At 53.5% G+C, this 17217-nt stretch overlaps 6 protein-coding genes and 1 non-coding gene across 7 annotated transcripts; 4 read left to right on the forward strand and 3 right to left on the reverse strand.

The window, feature by feature from the left end:
• Positions 1-498: 498 nt before the first annotated feature.
• Positions 499-5682, forward strand: QC764_503950 (uncharacterized protein; the record flags this gene model as incomplete). The annotated part of the gene is made up of 4 exons (XM_062947645.1): positions 499-948; positions 1005-2256; positions 2313-3817; positions 3874-5682. The coding sequence occupies 4 exons, from the start codon at positions 499-501 to the stop codon at positions 5680-5682; spliced, it is 5016 nt and encodes a 1671-aa protein (XP_062798868.1).
• Positions 5683-5707: 25 nt separating this feature from the next.
• On the reverse strand, positions 5708-6390 carry QC764_503955 (uncharacterized protein; the record flags this gene model as incomplete). Its single annotated transcript, XM_062947646.1, has 2 exons — positions 5708-6226; positions 6274-6390. 2 exons carry the CDS (start codon positions 6388-6390, stop codon positions 5708-5710), a joined length of 636 nt encoding a protein of 211 aa, XP_062798869.1.
• A 1112-nt stretch (positions 6391-7502) lies between these two features.
• QC764_0077710 lies at positions 7503-7573 on the forward strand. The gene has a single exon. It is a non-coding gene; the product is annotated as a tRNA-Gly (tRNA).
• A 173-nt stretch (positions 7574-7746) lies between these two features.
• Positions 7747-9806, reverse strand: PYK1 (Pyruvate kinase; the record flags this gene model as incomplete). Its single annotated transcript, XM_062947647.1, has 5 exons — positions 7747-8429; positions 8483-8835; positions 8894-9153; positions 9206-9401; positions 9587-9806. 5 exons carry the CDS (start codon positions 9804-9806, stop codon positions 7872-7874), a joined length of 1587 nt encoding a protein of 528 aa, XP_062798870.1. The 3' UTR covers positions 7747-7871.
• An 850-nt stretch (positions 9807-10656) lies between these two features.
• Positions 10657-13863, forward strand: QC764_503970 (uncharacterized protein). Its single transcript, XM_062947648.1, has 4 exons — positions 10657-11278; positions 11410-11449; positions 11524-11566; positions 11631-13863. The coding sequence occupies exons 1-4, from the start codon at positions 11273-11275 to the stop codon at positions 11770-11772; spliced, it is 231 nt and encodes a 76-aa protein (XP_062798871.1). The 5' UTR covers positions 10657-11272; the 3' UTR covers positions 11773-13863.
• On the reverse strand, positions 12474-13280 carry QC764_503975 (uncharacterized protein; the record flags this gene model as incomplete). The annotated part of the gene is made up of 1 exon (XM_062947649.1): positions 12474-13280. The coding sequence occupies one exon, from the start codon at positions 13278-13280 to the stop codon at positions 12474-12476; it is 807 nt and encodes a 268-aa protein (XP_062798872.1).
• Positions 13864-14472: 609 nt separating the features above from the next.
• QC764_503980 (uncharacterized protein) lies at positions 14473-16321 on the forward strand (the record flags this gene model as incomplete). The annotated part of the gene is made up of 3 exons (XM_062947650.1): positions 14473-15591; positions 15653-16064; positions 16131-16321. The coding sequence occupies 2 exons, from the start codon at positions 14473-14475 to the stop codon at positions 15728-15730; spliced, it is 1197 nt and encodes a 398-aa protein (XP_062798873.1). The 3' UTR covers positions 15731-16064; positions 16131-16321.
• Positions 16322-17217: the final 896 nt, after the last annotated feature.

Genomic DNA, 17217 nt, shown 5'->3' on the forward strand with positions numbered 1-17217 from the left:
GAGCCTGCTTGTCAGGTCAGAATCTTGCTATAGGTAGGCCTCGTCAATTGTCCTACAGTTCATCTTTCTCTCCGATTGGGTTGTAATGCTTCAACGGCTCTATGTGAGCAACACAGCATGGCCACTACGCAAGGTCTTCACTTGGCGTGGATCAAGGCGACTCTCGAGGCGACCGCCTCTTCACAACCAGACGCACCATCAAAGAATCCTGATTGATACACCAACCGAAATGAACCATCGACCGCAACATACATGGCACCCATAGTGATGGCAACACATTCTCTTCGAAAGCCTTCAATCTGACAATCCGAGAGCACCAAGTAGCCCCTCATTGGCCAGCACGCCGTCTTTGCCCCACAAACACCGCCCAACAGCTTCGGCGCCTGCTAGTCTTCGTGGGCAGTGCTCGACTACTGTCATTATGGCTGCCTGAAAGCTGCGAGAGAAATCTCATCGCTCTCGTAGTGAAGAGGATGACAATCGCCGCTCGTTTACACAATGACCTGGTTTTTACAGTACTCAGTTCGGCCTGAAACGATACTGACGATACTCGTCGTGGCCATCTCCGTGGACCAACTTGTCACCATCGTAGCGACTACTGGAGCAGTCGTTCTATCTTTGTGTTTCTGGCTACATATAATTGGGCTCTCGTCGGACTTCTTCCCGACTTTGGGCCAGCATGCGCGACTTCAACCTGACTCTTTTTCACAGGAGCACCTCTCTCAGCGCCAACTCGAGGAAGAGGACTTACAACTAAAGGCGGTGGGCGAAGAAATGAAATCAAGGGAAGAGTTGTCTTCGACACCAGTCGGGGGAAGCTCAGTGAGTAGTCCCGACTCGAGAAGTCAGTCAGAGAGTGAAGCTTTGGTGGAGCAGGCAGTGGAGCAAGGCTACCTCGGAAAAGTCCCAGCTGAGTACAATCTACCAGAGGACGATGTCAAAGGACCAGTATGAAATCGTCCACATGCTTCTCATTATAATGCTTCTGCTGACTACCTGCGCAGTTGGAAGTGCCCATCTGGTTTTTGAACTACAACCTGAAGACAACGAGTGAGCTTGCCAACCACATGCCCAAAGTAATCATCAAGGAAGACGCGCCAGATACAGCATACGGTGAGGATGCCGTTTTTGAAATCAAATCAGCTGTGTACAACAACCTTTGGTCTGTCTTGTCAAACCCAAGCCAGACGTGGGAGTCAGCAAACGAAGAGAATCTGCCCTTCTTCAGGAGGACGACCCTTCTCCTGACCGCGATTAACACCATGTACGGGGCTCGGGGCCACCGCGCCTTCTTTGAAGCTGTCGTCGAACAGTTTGCCACTGACATTGGGGCTGATCTTATCGCACTGGACATTGAGGATGTTTTGGACTTGGGTGAGTACTGGTTAAATGGACTAGAAAGTCAGGGCTGTATACGGGAAGGCAAAAGGGACAAGCCGCTGTTGTTCGCACATACATTGCTCGACGTTCCAGACCAGAGGATATTCAGGCACGGTACCGGTAGCGCCACGCCTGAGCGTCGACCATTGATCATACACATTCCAGATGTTCACCACTTCGACATACCCGACGATAATGACCTCCAAGGCAGCCCAAGATGGTTTGACTTCGCCGACATCAAAGAAATACTCGACGTGATACAGCTAGCCATCATCAATCAAGCGGGAGGGAGCGGTGCCACCTTGCTTGTGCTTTCGAGTCGCTATTACACCACATCCCACAGAAACACTGACATTCCCCTCGTACACGCGCTTCTTGAGGCCGAAGAGGATATAACACTGGTGCCACTGAAAACTCCAAGCCAGGTCAAACTGCTTGAAGAAGGACCTCCCAACTGCGATCGTCATCTTCGCATAAACATCCGTTCATTCCAGCGACAGATAAGGGCCACTATCGGGGACTTTACTTCGCCGCTATTGCAGCCTCACACGGCATGGGAGTTCATCAATGACTGCGAGACATCGAGGAGGTTTTGCCTCGGGCACCGGCAACATGGGGAAATCATATCAGTTGGGAAGAAAGTTGCGCTTCAAGTCGGAAGACATGGAAGCGTCACTGCCGATCACATTCAACAATCACTTATTGCAGTGGCCTCGCACGGAGAAATGCTAAAAGATTGGGACATTGAGAGTAGTGTTGATGACGTCCAGTCGCGCTGGGCTCAATTTTCGCCACATATTAGAAAAAAGCTCGAGCAAGCTGAGAACGGGAATAATGACGCTGAGAAACAATTATTGGATCTTGTTGTTGATCCCGGTTCGTCACCACCGGCGTTGGGGTCCTCGACTGCTCTGAGGCTAACATCGCAACAGGGTCGATCATGCACGGATGGTCGAATATCCAGCTCGATTTGGACACGAAGGATGCCATCGCCCAGTTGATTTACCAGGCAACAGGGACTATTTCGTCCCATCTCCGGTCTGGAATCCTCGCAAATGTCAAAGTCGGCGGTGCTCTACTCTACGGCCCCCCAGGGACAGGCAAGACTCATCTAGCAAGAGTGCTGGCCCACGAGCACGAGCTGGTCATGATTTCGGTATCTTCGGCCGACATTGAGTCCAGTCGTGTGGGTGAAACAGAAAAGACCATCCAAAACCTCTTCAGTCTAGCTCGCAAACTCCATCCAAGCATCATTTTCATCGACGAAGCGGACTCCCTCCTAAAGCGCAGGGAACCACACGACCACACGTGGGAGCGTGCTCGACTGAACCAATTCCTTGCCGAAATGGATGGTCTCAAACAGGACATGAACTCGCCGTTTGTTATCCTGGCCACCAACCTTCCACAAGCACTTGATGACGCCGTTCTCCGTCGCGTTCCTGCAAGATTGTTCATGGGCTTACCGCGGGCGCGGGCGAGGCGAGAGATTCTTGCAATCTGCCTCCGCGAAGACGTTGTTGCAGACGACGTGAACGTTGATGACCTTGTACGACGCACCAAGGGTTATACAGGCTCCGACCTGCATACTCTGTGTGTCCAGGCTGCTTTGATCTCAGCGGCCGAATCCCAAGCGTCGAGGTCTGTTAACAACATCACAGGGCTTAGTAGCATACAGCGGGTTCACTTTGAAAAGGCACTGAGGCGATCAGCACCTACGAGCACTGGACACGCACTGGCTGCGATCCGGGAATTTGCAAAAGCAAGCGACCCACAAGCATTGGCTCAGTTTACAGCGCCTGACAATGATGAGGTAGAACAAGCATCGACATCGGCAGAGCCTTCGTTGCCGCGCCAGAAGATGGGAATCACGACCGGTACATTGACACCTCCGGATCAAAGTATTGACAACGTAGGAGATTCGGGGTCTGTGACAGGGGGTGAAGCCGCTTCTGAATTTGCATCGCCTGAGTTCGGAGTCCCAGAAGCTCTAACATCCCATAAAGCAACCTCTGCCTTGGGACCGCTTTACACACCCCTGAAAAGCAACAGCCGACAAATCAGAGTGCTATCCATCACGCCACAGTCACTTAAAACTGAGGACAGTTGGATAGAGTGCAGGCTTGAGACGGTCGATCTCGATGACATGGAGGTGTGGTACCACGAGCTGCGGACCATACTCCAAGCAAACGATGGCGAGTTCCCATTTGATGTGACCAAAACACCTCCGGCATGGATTCTAGCGACAGCTGCAAACGAGCTGGCCAAGGAACAACCAAAAGACACTGAGATGCACTGGGCATATGTTTTGGAAAAGTTGAACTCGATCCCAGAGCTGAAGACGTTGAAATCAGACGTACCATTCGAAAGGTTGACAAGATGGACAGAGTTCGCTCCGAGATATGAATGGGGGGACTACATAGCTATGAGTTATACCTGGGTGAGCATTGTCATCGTCGTCGGCTATGCTGTATTACGCTGACACCTTTATCTCAGGGACCTCCCGAACCTTCTCACACCATCTTGGTGAATAATCACGAGGTACAAGTTGGTGGCAACCTTTACCAGATGCTCTTGAGGCTCAGGAAGTCAGTAGAGGTCAAACAGTCACATCTCAAGGTCTGGATTGATGCCCTCTGCATCAACCAAAATGACGACAAAGAAAAGGAGACCGAGGTGCAAAAGATGGATGTGATATACAACATGGCTCTGGCAGTTCGAGGGTGGATAGGTGCCCCGTCCTCGGCAACACCAGGGTCCCCTTTTGACACCGCTTACACATTGGTGCGACAGTGGTTCAGTCAGCATCAGGGAATCCCCAAGTCTTACATTTCCGACCCCACACTATACCCTCAGTCACTACTTCGGTCGTTGCGAACTGTGGCCTTTGAGCTCATCAGACTGCCGTACTGGAGTCGCACTTGGATCACACAGGAGATTGCGCTCGCTAATTCTGTTTGTTTTTGGTACGGTGATGACTACCTTTTTGTACCCGGAGAGATAAAGCGAGCGCTCGAACCGTTTGTCGACTTTAGCTCGGCACTCAATCAGCCATCAGACTTGCACTTTATGTGGGATGACGGTGAGCTTGACTCCAGCTCTGATCTCCCCTCGATCCAGGAACAACGGATGTTGTCTCAGCACGTCCATCGAATCTTTGTCAAGTTTGACCTTCGGGAGCTCCCCAGGGTTAATAACACCGGACTTCTCATCACGATTTTGACTTTGGCCCAAGCATCCGCCGCCACCGATTTGCGCGACAAAGTCTATGGGACACTGGCCCTGCTCCCCCTCTCCATCAGAGACAGTGTCAAACCCAGCTATGCTGAGTTTTATGCGGCACTCGATGCTTACGCAGACTTTGCTAAAGCCTGTATCCTAGGCCTGGGCGATCTATCAATATGGACCTACCTAACCCGGTTACAGCCCCGTCCAGGGGGTAGCTCTCTACCAAGCTGGGCCATCGATCTCAGTAGTGAGGCGGACGATGCTTTGGTTCAAGAACGTACGACCCCACCTTCACGTCCTGGTTCCCGCTTCAACGCCAACGCGGGAAAACAACAGTGTCCTGCCTTTTCTCACGACGGACGCATCATGTATTGCGAGGGATTGATCATCGACTCCATTGACACGTTGACGATGTCGCCCTCGCGCGCAAGGGAAATCACATTACAGGATTCGTATTTCAACCCGTTGTCTTCAGTGACCAACCCCCCCGCTGCCCCGTCGAACATGCCCAACGAAGACGCCAGGACGGCTTTAGCACGCGTGCTGCACGCAGAACCCGAGTATGACATATCTAATCCAAGCTGTCTCCTCAATTTGGCATGGGGTCTAAAGGAAGATCGTCCGCCAGACGGGCTCAACTGGCAAAGACTGGAAGCCAACATCAAGGACGCTTCTGAACTAGCTCACGCCCACATGTCCTTGTTGTGGTGGCGCGCCCTTCTCCATGCCAACCTCGACTTTATGATCAAAGGGTGCCCACTGCACAGCTACTTTTCTTCAGGTGCGGCACAAGAGTTCCAACCACACGAGTACACGTACCAGGATCTATCTCAGACATCCTATCGAAGACTTTGCATGACTTCGAATGGTCGGGTTGGGACGGTGCCAGGTCTGGCCCAAGCCGGCGACAAGATTGTCGTTCTCTTTGCTTGCCAAAAGCCGGTGGTGGTTCGCCCCAAGGGGAAGCATTACGAGTTCATCGGCACCTGTTTTGTGGACGGGCTCATGAAGGGGGAGGCCGTGGCTGATATGGAAAGCGGGGGCAAGCTCAATCCTGAGATGATTTCTTTTTGTTAGGTACCACTTCTTCCTAGTAAACTCGTTACAAAATCCCCCCCTCGCTCCACCCCTGCCAATCCTGCTCCCAGTCAACATCCACCATCTCCTCATCAGCATCAATTGCCAACCTCGCCATCAGATCCCCCAGCTCCTCGGCCAACTGCTCGTCAAAATCATCATAAACATCCATATCCTCCACCCCATACCTCGCACTAAACTCCTCCAGAATACTTCTCCCCTGTTCGGTTCTCTGGTCAGCCAAAAGATCAACATGCACCGCCCCTTCAATCCCGCTAAAATACTCCTTTCGCGTCTGCCCATCTTCATTCTCCTCCAACCAAGCGGTAAACTCGTCCACCACCCTTACAAGCTCGCTTCTCCCCCTCGCGGAGTTCATCCACCCTATTTTGACCCCGTGCTCCCTGTCCCATAATCTAGCCTCAACAGTCATCAACACCAAACCATGAAGGACCTCCCCGGTGACACGTCCAAACCACGCCTCGGGTTGGTGTGCGATAACCTCCTCCCAGAATAAACTCTGATCTTCCAGGCTGCGCATTTTCTATTGGTCATCAGCATCGTTCTGGTTCCAGTCTGGTTTGATCTCACCATCCCCTCCGCTTTCAAAACCCCCAACCCAGCCTCGAAAACAGAGACCAATCCCCTCTCTACCACTTTTTTGTCCAGCTCGTTGGCCCCCACGCCGAATGCGTGCAGGAGAGCCATTCTTTCACGTCCCTCCAGGCCGGCTAACCTCCTTTCTAGCTTTCGGCTGTGCCGGTTTCGGGTTTCGCGCACCGGCCAGGAGAAGCCGATTTTGGGAAGCAGTTTTCGAAGGGATGCTGGTGGGCGTTTGACCTTTTCTGCTGACAAGGCCTTACTGGTCTGTACCGGCGGGGTGGATGGCTGAGCAGCGGCACGACGAGGTGGTGATGTGGGAGGGGAAGGGGGGGAGAGGCTCATCGCTGAGCACCGCCTAGCAAGTGGCATCCTTTTCGACGGCGGCAACCCTTTTTTTCGGCCTTGACAGAGAGAATAAAGCTGGGAAGATATCGTTTTCGTATTCCTTAGACATCGCCTCTGTCTCGGCAAGCTCGATCTGGAGGTTGCTGTCGGCAAACAGCCAAGTCTCCTCCTCTTTCTCGGGCGGGGTTCACAGGCCTGCCATCATCCTCCCCATTCCCACCACCACCACCACCACCACCACCACCACCACCACCACGACCATCATCATCATCATCATCATCTTCATCATTATCTTCATTATCATCATCATCACGGTGTCGAGGTTCTGAAAACCGGCCGAGCGGAACAGCAACTTCCTGAGCCATACCTACCTGAGTCAAGCTTGAATTGGACGACGAGCAGAGGGGAGACACAAAATAGTCGATCCGGTGGTCTAGATAGGAGCAGGCAGCTGAAACAGGTAGCAAACAGGACGAACAACCAAAAAGTCTCTCCACGACAATATCCAACTCCTGAGAGACGACAGCTACATATATACCCAACCCAACCAAACATGTCTCACATTCAACAATGCCAACACCCCCAGAAAGAAACGCCTTGTTACCCATCAGCAACAAAGCATTGGTTCTGCCTGTACTGATGGAAGGCTTCAGTGGGCACCAGATACTGCTAGACCTCAACAATGGTTCATTCAGCCCACAACTGCCTTGTACAAAATCTGCGAAAGTATACAACCCTACTCACACAGAGCCTTTACCCCTCCTTGCATGTTCTGCCACAATGTAGCACTACCTGCCTAGTCATTGACCAAAAAAAGGTCAAAAGGAAACTCAGTTTCTGAATCTTCAAACATTCTCACTCAGCCACTGCACTGCGCCAGCCGCGAATCGAACGCGGGGCCCATCGATGGCAACGATGGATTTTACCACTAAACCACTGGCGCTATGAGGGATTTGATGTGCTTGTTGGCATGGAAGAGAGCTTCATCACGTCTTCGCGGGTGTGGGGGGTACAAGGGCCGGAGTCCGGGATAGCCTCGCCCTGAAATGGAATATCACGCATGGTCATCCCGGACGTCCTTCTCAGCAGGTACATAACTCACGGAACCGAGAAATACAGCAGCATCAACTGAGGTCATGAATCTATTGGAGCCCAACCAGGCCCTTTTGGCAGAAAAAAACTACAAACTAGGTGCAAAAACCACATGCCGTCCCTTCATTATACGCCGTCCCAAAACCCGTCTACTCCAGCTGGCCAATGCCGAGGTGGTCCACATCGGCCTTAACGATACGCAGAGTGTTTGTGTTGCCCATGCCGCCCTTCCAGCCCTGGACAACCACCACCGTCTCACCCTCGTTGAGAACACCCAAGTCGATAGCGTGGGTAAGACCCCACTTGATGCGGCGATCCACATCCTCCTGCCAGTTGACTTTGCTAAAGTCGGGCTTAGCCTCTGGGAAGGAGAATGGGTATACGCCGCGGTACAAGTGGGCATATCTCGAGGCCGACGCGTTCCGAGTGATCATGATGATGGGGCAAACAGGGCGGTACTTGGAGATGAGGCGGGCAGAGACCCCCGAGGTGGAGAGAACGAAGATGGCCGAGGCGTTGAGGTCGAGAGACGTCCGGACAGCCGCCATGGCGCAAGACTCGACAATGGAGACGGGGCGCTTGACAAGGGCGCACAGCTCCTCGAAGTGGCTGACATATGGGATGGTGTTCTCAGCCTTGAGGCAGGCCTCGCTCATCTCACGGACAGCCTCGTTGGGGTAGCTACCCTTGGCTGTCTCACCGGAAAGCTAGGCGATGTTAGTGCCTGGGTGCAAACAAGACATCTTTGCTGCAAACATACCATGACACAGTCGGCGCCGTCAGTAACTGCGTTGCCAACATCACTGATCTCGGCTCTGGTTGGCCTGGGGTTCTTGATCATGGACTCGAGCATCTGAGTGGCGCAAATGACGGGTTTGCCAGCAATGTTGCACATGGCAATGATCTTTTTCTGAGCGGCGAACACCTCGGCGGCGGGAATCTCGATACCGAGATCGCCACGGGCAACCATGACACCGTCGGTCTCCTCGAGAATCTCGGCAAAGTTGTTGAGACCTTGTCTGTTCTCAATCTTGGCAATGATCTGAATGTGCTTGCCCTCCTCGCCGAGGACCTCACGAATGTCCTTGATGTCTTGCCCTCTGCGGATGAAAGCTATGGCAAATCAAAAAAATTAGCACATGTCGTTACAGCCAGCCATGGGCGTACATACAAGCAAAGACCATGTCGACATTGTTCTTGACGCCGAACAGGAGATCGGCCTTGTCCTTCTCGGAGAGGGCGGGCAGATCGACATCGGTGTTGGGCAGGTTGACACCCTTGCGGGAAGAGATGAAACCATTGTTGCGCGCCTGAACCTTGATGGTCTTGTCGTCGACAATCTCGAGCACATCGAACGCCAAGACACCGTCGTCGACGTAAATAATGCGGCCTGGGGAGATGACCTTGGTGATGTTCTTGTAGTCGACGTACCTGGTGGCAGTGTCAGTTTAGGAGGTCCGTGTGGTGAATCGGGGGAGCTTACATGTTCTCGGTGGTGCAGGCCGTGGCATACTTCTCATCGGTGGTGATGTTCAAGATGGCGCCGGCGGAGATGGGGAGATCGGCATCGTTGACGGTGTTGCCGGTACGGATCTCGGGGCCCTTGGTGTCGAGGGCGATGGCGACCTGACGGCCCTTCTGGGCCTTCTCGGCAGCGCGAGCATTGTCAATGACAGACTCTGCAGTCAGACTGTTAGCACCGACGATCACAGGAAGACAAGACTTGTGCCAAGCATCCGTGGATGGCCAGGCGGTGGTGTCTGCGGGTCGCCCAGGTGGAGCCAGGGAAAGCTGGACCTGAGCGGACCTCGCGACCTATCCACCAAAGCGCATCATCGAGGCATGGATAGCGCAGGGAACATACGGTGGTACTCGTAGCTGCCGTGGGAGAAGTTCATGCGCACCACGTTGAGGCCAGCCTCGCGGAGCTTGTTGATGGCCTCAACAGAGTTCGTCTTGGGGCCAATGGTGCAGATGATGGAGGTGCGGCGGAAGTTGCGGGCAGGCTGGAACGCGGTATCGAGCTGCGAGAGCCATTCGATCTTGCCCCCCAAGTTGAGGTGGTCGAGAGCTGTGTTGACCATGTTGAAGGACTGTAGGGGAATTCTGAGCGAGACTCGGAACCCGGAAGGAGGAGATAGAGGTCGGACTGCTAAAGATTCCTGGAGATGAGGTCTTGTCAGCGGGACAGGTTCGAAATCCAACGATGGAATTTGCTGAGGTGTTTGCTGAGGCGGAAACAAGAACACAAAATCGAGTTCCGGCCGGAAGTCGAGCAGAAGAAGGCAACCCCTCGCCCAGCCAGGGTCCCGTCGGACTGCAGCGATAACGGAACACCGGACGCGCTGACGCCGCAACCCCCGGCCAGCCAACGAGAGACAGAAGAGACAGAAAAGACAGAAGAGACAGAAGAGACAGAAGAGACAGAAGAGACAGAAGAGACAGACGAACAAACTCACCTCTTAACAATGCGGTGTTCAAGAGTGGTCGAGCAGGTGAAGAGAGGAAGGGAGAACGAGAGGGATGGATGGATGGGAAAGTCGAGGAAAAGTTGAGGGAATTGGGTTTGTATCTAGTTCTGGAAGTTCTGCGCGAAAAAAAGAAAAAAAAAAACAGATGCGGTTCAACCAAAGCCCAGCCAGACTGGACTTGCCTGCCTTCGGGCATGGAGGGGAAGCTTCCCCCCCAAAAGCTCTTCCCAACAATCATCCCACTCAGCTCTTGCCAAAGCCCCACGCACCCCTCCCCTCCCTGGACAGTGAATGGGTGGATGGGGTCTTGACGTGGGCGGTTAGGTTAGGTTCGTCTCCCCTTGCCATTGAGGTGGCCTTGTCAAACCTGGAACCCATCGCGGTGGCTTGCATCGGCCATGCATGATGAAGATACGAAGCCCCGAGATCCAGCCCCCGTAGTAGATTGACTTGACCACTATTATATGCATGTAGCATCTCTGTGTCCATCACATCGTTCGTCCATGGCATCGCTGCCGTGAGTGTTCCTGCCAAGGCCCCTCACCAGATGAAGACCCAAAAAGAACGCGGGGGTTCTCATCAGATTACCCCACCTTTCTGACGGGCGGTGAGAGGGCCATTGGTGGCGGGGGTGGTGTTCTGTCGTTTGGGTGACACAGAGAATGTCAACCAATCGCTGACAACTCTGACGGCATGCGGGGCCGAGTGAGGGAAAAGCGGGACAATTCCAAAGGGGTTTGGCCTGCTTTACTCGTGACTCCGCACGTGCATCCTTGCTGGCTGAGCTGCCCTGCTGAGGTAAGGTAACCTTGAAGTGGTCCAAGCTCTCGAATCGGCGGCTGCGCACGGGGCACACGGTGGCTGGAAGAGGAGCTGAGTCTTGCTGGTGTCTGTCGTTGTCGCTTGCTTCTGATCGCCCGACCGACCCCCCGCTAAAGATTCCATACCGACACCACCAGAACCGCATCACTATCGCTATCCTCCCCACGTTCCTGTCGAGACTGCCCTGCGCCGCCGATATCTGTCCAACTCTCGTCCGTTGCGAAAAATAAATTTGTTCTCGGTCGACTCGATTCACCATGGTCGTAAGTATTCGCCCCCTTCGAGTGCCATCACCGCCTCTTTCTGCTCGGCGGTCTCTGTGTCGCTTTCCGAGTCTAAGAACCATGCCGTCTTCCAGCTCCTCGACTTACTGACATTCGGCCTCTGGTCAAAGCTGGCAAGGTTGACTCATTATGCCTTTGATGCTGTGCTCGGTGAGTCGCTGCCCACACCTTTCGCCTGCACCGCCTTTGCTTGGGCTCTCTGTCGGCTAACCCAACATACCTAGTTTCCACCATCCTTGCGGGGATGAAGCGCTCGACCGGCCTGACGTGAGTCGATTAACGAGAACATGGAAAGAACCGAATAAAAGTGCTGATGGTTCGGAATTCGCAGTTTCCAAGCCGATCAGATTGGTGATTCGGACCAGGACCCCTTCAGGAAGTTCATGAACCGCTACCTCGGTGTCGGCGAGTGGGTGATGGATCAGTCGGTTGCCATCGCAGGCTCGAGCAAGTGGTTCAAGAGAACCCGGTAAAGCGCCTCCATGCTTTCATGACGAAACGATCGAAACCGGATGGCGGGGAAACAGGCGGTCGAGGCGAGGGGAGCATATGGACGCCAGCCTCCCTATGGCTCAACTGGTTTGGGGCTGGCGGAGGAGATCATGATCATGATCATGTTCATGTTATGACCGGGCCGGGTACATGCGGGCGGTTTTCGGGGTGCTTTTCTCGAGTCGCGCGGTCTTTTTTTGTTGGCGGCGTTCAGGGACTCTCCTTGACAAAGAGAAGGAGATGCATTTTCTCCTCTTGGGATTCTGAATATCGGATTTGGTCCTAGGATTTTTGCGCAATACCATTGGAATTTTCCCATCTCTGTGTCCTGGTGATGCAGGAGGCTCCTGGGGTGTGTTTCTGTCCGTTTCCCGTTCTGTTCCGATGCCCCATCCGGGGTAGCATTAGCCGAGGCAATCCATAGCAGGCCTAGTTCTGCCAGCTGTGCCAGCCCACGGGCCACAAGTTCACAACACCACTCACACGACAGACATCACGACATGTTTTCGAGTTACATACACATAGGGCACGGCTTGACGGCTCAATCGCTGGATTATGTTGATCTACCGCCCTAGAAACAAGGCCTTCTCTGCCGGGAAGAAGGACTCTTCGTCTGGCGGCAATACATCCGCTTCTTCCTCCTCCCCCACTCCGAGTACATCTGTTTCAGCCTCCTTCTCGCCTAATAGAGATCCTCCCCCTTGTCCTCGAGATAATTAGCGAAGCTGTTCCAATTCTTCCTCCTCCGCAGCAACGGCCTGATGACTTTGCGTTGCAACCAGTCGCAGGCTCTCTGGCTTTCCTGACATGTCGTGCTCTCCTGCAGCGCTTCCCACTCCAAGTCTGTTTCCGTCTTCTCCATCACGGGCGCGAGAGCCGTCCTCGCCTCGGGCTCAGGCATGGCTTGCAGAACCATCATCTGACGCTTCAGATGCTCGAGTTCTTCTTCGTCCAACTCCATTGGATCAAACGGCTTGCTCAGCCTGTCTCTGGCGTAGCGGTGGAGAGACTGGAGGAGGCTGATCACCTCGGATAGGTAGCGGAGTCTGTCGTCCGCGTCGCTGAGCATGTTGGTGAGATTACGCAGGGTTTTTCGCATGTTTCTGAGCCTGCTTTCGAGGTAGAGGAAGAGTGGGCGGCCGTGGCGGTTTTGGGGTTTAAATTGGGCTTCGATCGTGCTGGGGAGGGTTGGGTATGTGGTGAGGGGGAGCTGGCTGATGCGCAACCTGTCGTCGGTCAAAATGGACGGGAACTTTGGGGCGGAGGTGTCGGAGTGGGCGATGAGCCGGTAGATTGTTTTGATCCAGGCGCCGGTTATGCCGGGTTTTGATGCTACGTCGTAGGAGCCGGGTTGACGGCCGGCGATGGCGGTGGTGAGGGAGATGAGGCGGAGGATCGAGTGGCCGACGTGGCTGGACTGGCTGGTGTTGTGGTTCTGCTTAGTGTTGTTCTCCTGCGTGTTGTTCCCCTCAGTGTTGTTCTCGCCCATGCTGTTCTCGCCCACGTTATTCTTCTTATCTTTCGAAATGATTTGAAAGAGGCTCGCCCGTCATGGGTGGTCAGGTCCATCCTTTCATATTCTTTTCCTGCCGGAAGAAGCTTGTCGAGGAAGCTTTCCACCTTGCTGGTCGTGTCATAGGAGACCAGAAATGACAGGTCGCTTTTCATAGCGGGCGGTTTGTTGGGTGCCATTGTTCTGAGTTGAGGCTGGTGTAAGTATTGGACCTGTGGTCTGAGTTGAGAGTGGACCAAGTTGGTACTGGACTGACCCAGTTGAGAGCAAACTGAGTTGAGACCTGTGGTCTGAGTTGACACCTCGAGAATGGTATGGGTTGAGAGTATGGAGGAATGCAAGTGGTTGCATAGATTGGGGGGAACCAGACGAGAATATATATAGTCGTTTTTAAATACCTCATCAAAGTTTTTCTCGCGATCGCTCTGTTTAAAACTCCAACAGCGTGGCGTTGGCATAGACTGACAGGCCGCAACTCAGACGGTGAGGTGGTTTAGGTTTGGCAGCTCACAACACCACCGGAATAGAACCTGAACTGGCTGAATCGATCGCCACAGAGACCATCTCTGATTGTCTGAAGCCCTTGACCATCTATCACTTTGCTTCTCTTCAAAGACCAATTCATCTTTACTTAATTGTAGCGAACATAATATGTCTATGAGCCCGTGTTTCCTTGCGATTGTGAGCGGTAGGTGGGAGGCTCCCGTGGGGCACCAGTGTCTGCAAATTGCTTTTCGCTGTGTGGGATCCAGAAGCTCCACGATGGCTTCAAAATGACAGAGGGGATTGATTATCAGGTATACAAGAATTCAGGGCTACCGTACCCTCCGTACCAGCAGCATCGATATGCGGTCTTTCATCGATGCACCTTGGGTCAGGGTTGTGGATTGTAGTCATGATGAGAGCTCATTGACATAAGACTTCTTTTGTTCACCCACAGACATACAATGTGCAACGTAGCCATGTCGTATCATTTTGGCCATTTTGCTTGAAAAGATAAAAATGAAATAAAAACACATTTGACACCCCCAAGAAAGCGTTCAGTCACAGTTGCCATATCACTCGCCCCGGGCAGTGATCATCTCTCGTCATCTGCAAACTGACCAATCACAAGCCGCCTTGCGCACAGTGTAGGGTGCAACTCTGATAACAAATCATGTCCTTCATCATGGACATCATCCAGGACGACTTTTCCTCCCTCGACCTTCACGAACCACTATCGCCATCTCATTCCGGCCAACCAATCAATAACGACAGATTAGCCCGCATCATGGAAATCCGACGCCTCGAAAGCCCAGATATCAACCCCCCCAGGTACCACGACCCATCAACACCACCCTCCTCACCACCACAGCCATCTTCCATCTCATCATTCCCCGGAACACTCGGATCACCACCCAGACCACCACAATCACCCCCTCAATTCCCCCAATTCTCCCTCTTCCCAGGTGAACTCCAAAACCTAATCTGGGACCACGCCGCCCAGCTCCTCTCCTCCCCAACCTCGACCCCAGGAATCCACTTCCTCCTCCAACCCCCCCTCTTAAGCCCCAACACGCCCCCTCTCATCCGCCCGGCCCCCTTCCAGCTTTCTACTCCATGGCTCACCAACGACCTCGACCTCATCCCAACCAGAGACTCCTTCTGTCTCAACCTCGCAAACCTCCTCCTCACCTGCCGCGCCTCTCGCGCCGCCATTCTCCGCAACAACGCCTCTTTCCCATTCGCCCACAACAGAACTATCCTAAGGTCTCTCCCCCAAAAGGGGTATCCAATGTTGTGCGCCCCAAAGTCGGTCGACTTGTCCCTCGACCTCCACCGAGATTTGGTGTCACTGACCTCGGCCAATGGCACCTGTGACGAAGTGAGGAGGATGCTCGATTTCACCGACGGTAACCACTTCATGTTTTCGGCAGCGAGGAAATTTGCGGTGAGGTATGGGTTAGGCTGGGAACTGCCGACTCCGGGCCCGTTTCAGCACGACAGACGGTGTCCGACGGGGTGGATGGGGATGAGGGGGGGTGGGAGGCCGGGGTTTTGCTCGAGGTGTGTGGGGAGGTTGGTTGAGCGGTTCAGGAGGTTGGAGGAGGTTTGGGTTTTGGTTGATTTGCCTGAGAAGGGTTGGAAAAGGGTTGATGGCGGGTGGGGGAGGAAAAAGGAGTTTGAGGGGTGGGATAGGCGGTGGTTTGCTGTTGAGGGGGTGGGCGTTGTGGGGGAGGAGGGGAATGGGAATGGGGGGGTAGTGGAGGAGGGGTTGGAGGTGCTAGAGAGGGTGAAGAGTAATTTGGTGAGTTCTTTTTCGAGATATAGGTTTGAGATGGAGGGAAGTGGTGCTGATGAGATGACAGAAAGATCCCAGGTATTATCATATGCCGTGGGTGAGCGAGTTGAAGTTTGGGTTGTTGGGGTGGGAGAAGTTGACATGATGAGTGGTTGAAGGGAACTACAAAAGGTTACATGGCCATGCGATACGAGAGTGTTGGTTGCAGTGGACTATGATCCGCCTTGCACAAGGTGTTGGACATCATATGAATATCTTGAGCAAGGAAGACACCCGGGTAACAGAACACATGGATTGGATATCGATCATGTCTTTTGGCTAAAGTGGTAGGTTCAGTGCGATGAAGCTTGGACATCCATGCTTGCAGATCTTGGAGAGAACTGTGTCGAGAGTAGGTGGTGTACATTTCGGTACGAAGCGGCATACATAGACAGTACAAGCATACTCAAGTGATAGTGATTATAGGGACATGCATGAGAGTGAGCTACCAGCGTTGTTTAGACAAGTGACAAAAAATCAGATGACTGACCGAGATGGGATGACAGCCCTCATGGTTTATGAAGATAGGATAGGCAAAGGCTCGTCGGCGCGACACTCCGACAATTCCACCAACTTCACGATGGCATTGCTGGAGTTGACAATGTTGGAGGCTCCCATGACGTCTCGGGCCTGTCTCACAACCCAGGGGCAGCTTGTTTGATCAGACCCGATCGGCTCTAGCGCATCGCCTGAGTGGCTGACAGGGGTTGGGAGGGGGTTCAGATCGCCAGGGCGGAACCGTAGCGAGCACCATCCGAACCGAGTTCTAGAAGCTTAGCGCTCCAACCGCCTGAACCTCCAGGTGTCTTTGCCACCACTCGCTGTGCCATTGAAGCTCGAAATCATGAGGAGCGCAGGATGAATGGCATCACAAAGGAAGCCTGTAATCGAGATTCCATGCTTTGTACCCAAGGCAAGACAATTTCAAGCATCGTCAGAAGACAAGCCAGATCTGACGACGGGACCAGGCACCCAGGCAAAGGCCACTGGGACCCGATGAGCAAGCAGGCACCTTTGATGCCCCTGTCGCCGTCACGGGCACTCTGATCCACGCGCGCCACGGTCTCGACCCAAAGCCACCTCCACAGTTGATTGTTCTACCTGAACCTCGCTCGAACTTGGTCAAAGCAAAGGCGTGATCAGAGATGATGATGGTGCACATTGCCATCGGCCATATCTCGTTGTACACTTGTCATTCCACCTGCCTCGCCGGCCAGCCGGGTTGTCAAGGCTCGTTTCGAGCATCATTTGCGAATCACAACGGTCAAGCAGCGCACCAACCACCGCCAAAATGAAACTGGTGCAACGTCAACAGCGATCCACCCCGACGACCCCCTGAAGGAAGAGACAGGAAACAATTGAAACCTTTTCCTCAGGTATCTCGTCACCCGTGTTCTCGATAGCAAGCGCCCGGGAAGCACCAAGGCCGACGGAGATGGCCATCTCGGGTGACCACCTCACCCACCCTACCTTAACCATCAACCAGCTCGGTAAACAACTTTGTTATACAACCAAATGACAAAGAAAAGACGACAGGAACAAATACGGTGAGGCTCGAAACGACATCAACTGTGGAGCGGCCCAGATTCTACC

Source organism: Podospora pseudoanserina, chromosome 5, assembly GCF_035222485.1.
Source record: "Podospora pseudoanserina strain CBS 124.78 chromosome 5, whole genome shotgun sequence".
Classification (NCBI taxonomy): Eukaryota; Fungi; Ascomycota; class Sordariomycetes; order Sordariales; family Podosporaceae; genus Podospora; species Podospora pseudoanserina.

Coding starts and splice junctions, on each gene's coding strand:
- QC764_503970 (XM_062947648.1), top strand. Junction 11,450..11,523: donor TGCCTTTGATGCTGTGCTCG/GTGAGTCGCTGC, acceptor CAACATACCTAG/TTTCCACCATCCTTGCGGGG. Junction 11,567..11,630: donor AAGCGCTCGACCGGCCTGAC/GTGAGTCGATTA, acceptor CGGAATTCGCAG/TTTCCAAGCCGATCAGATTG.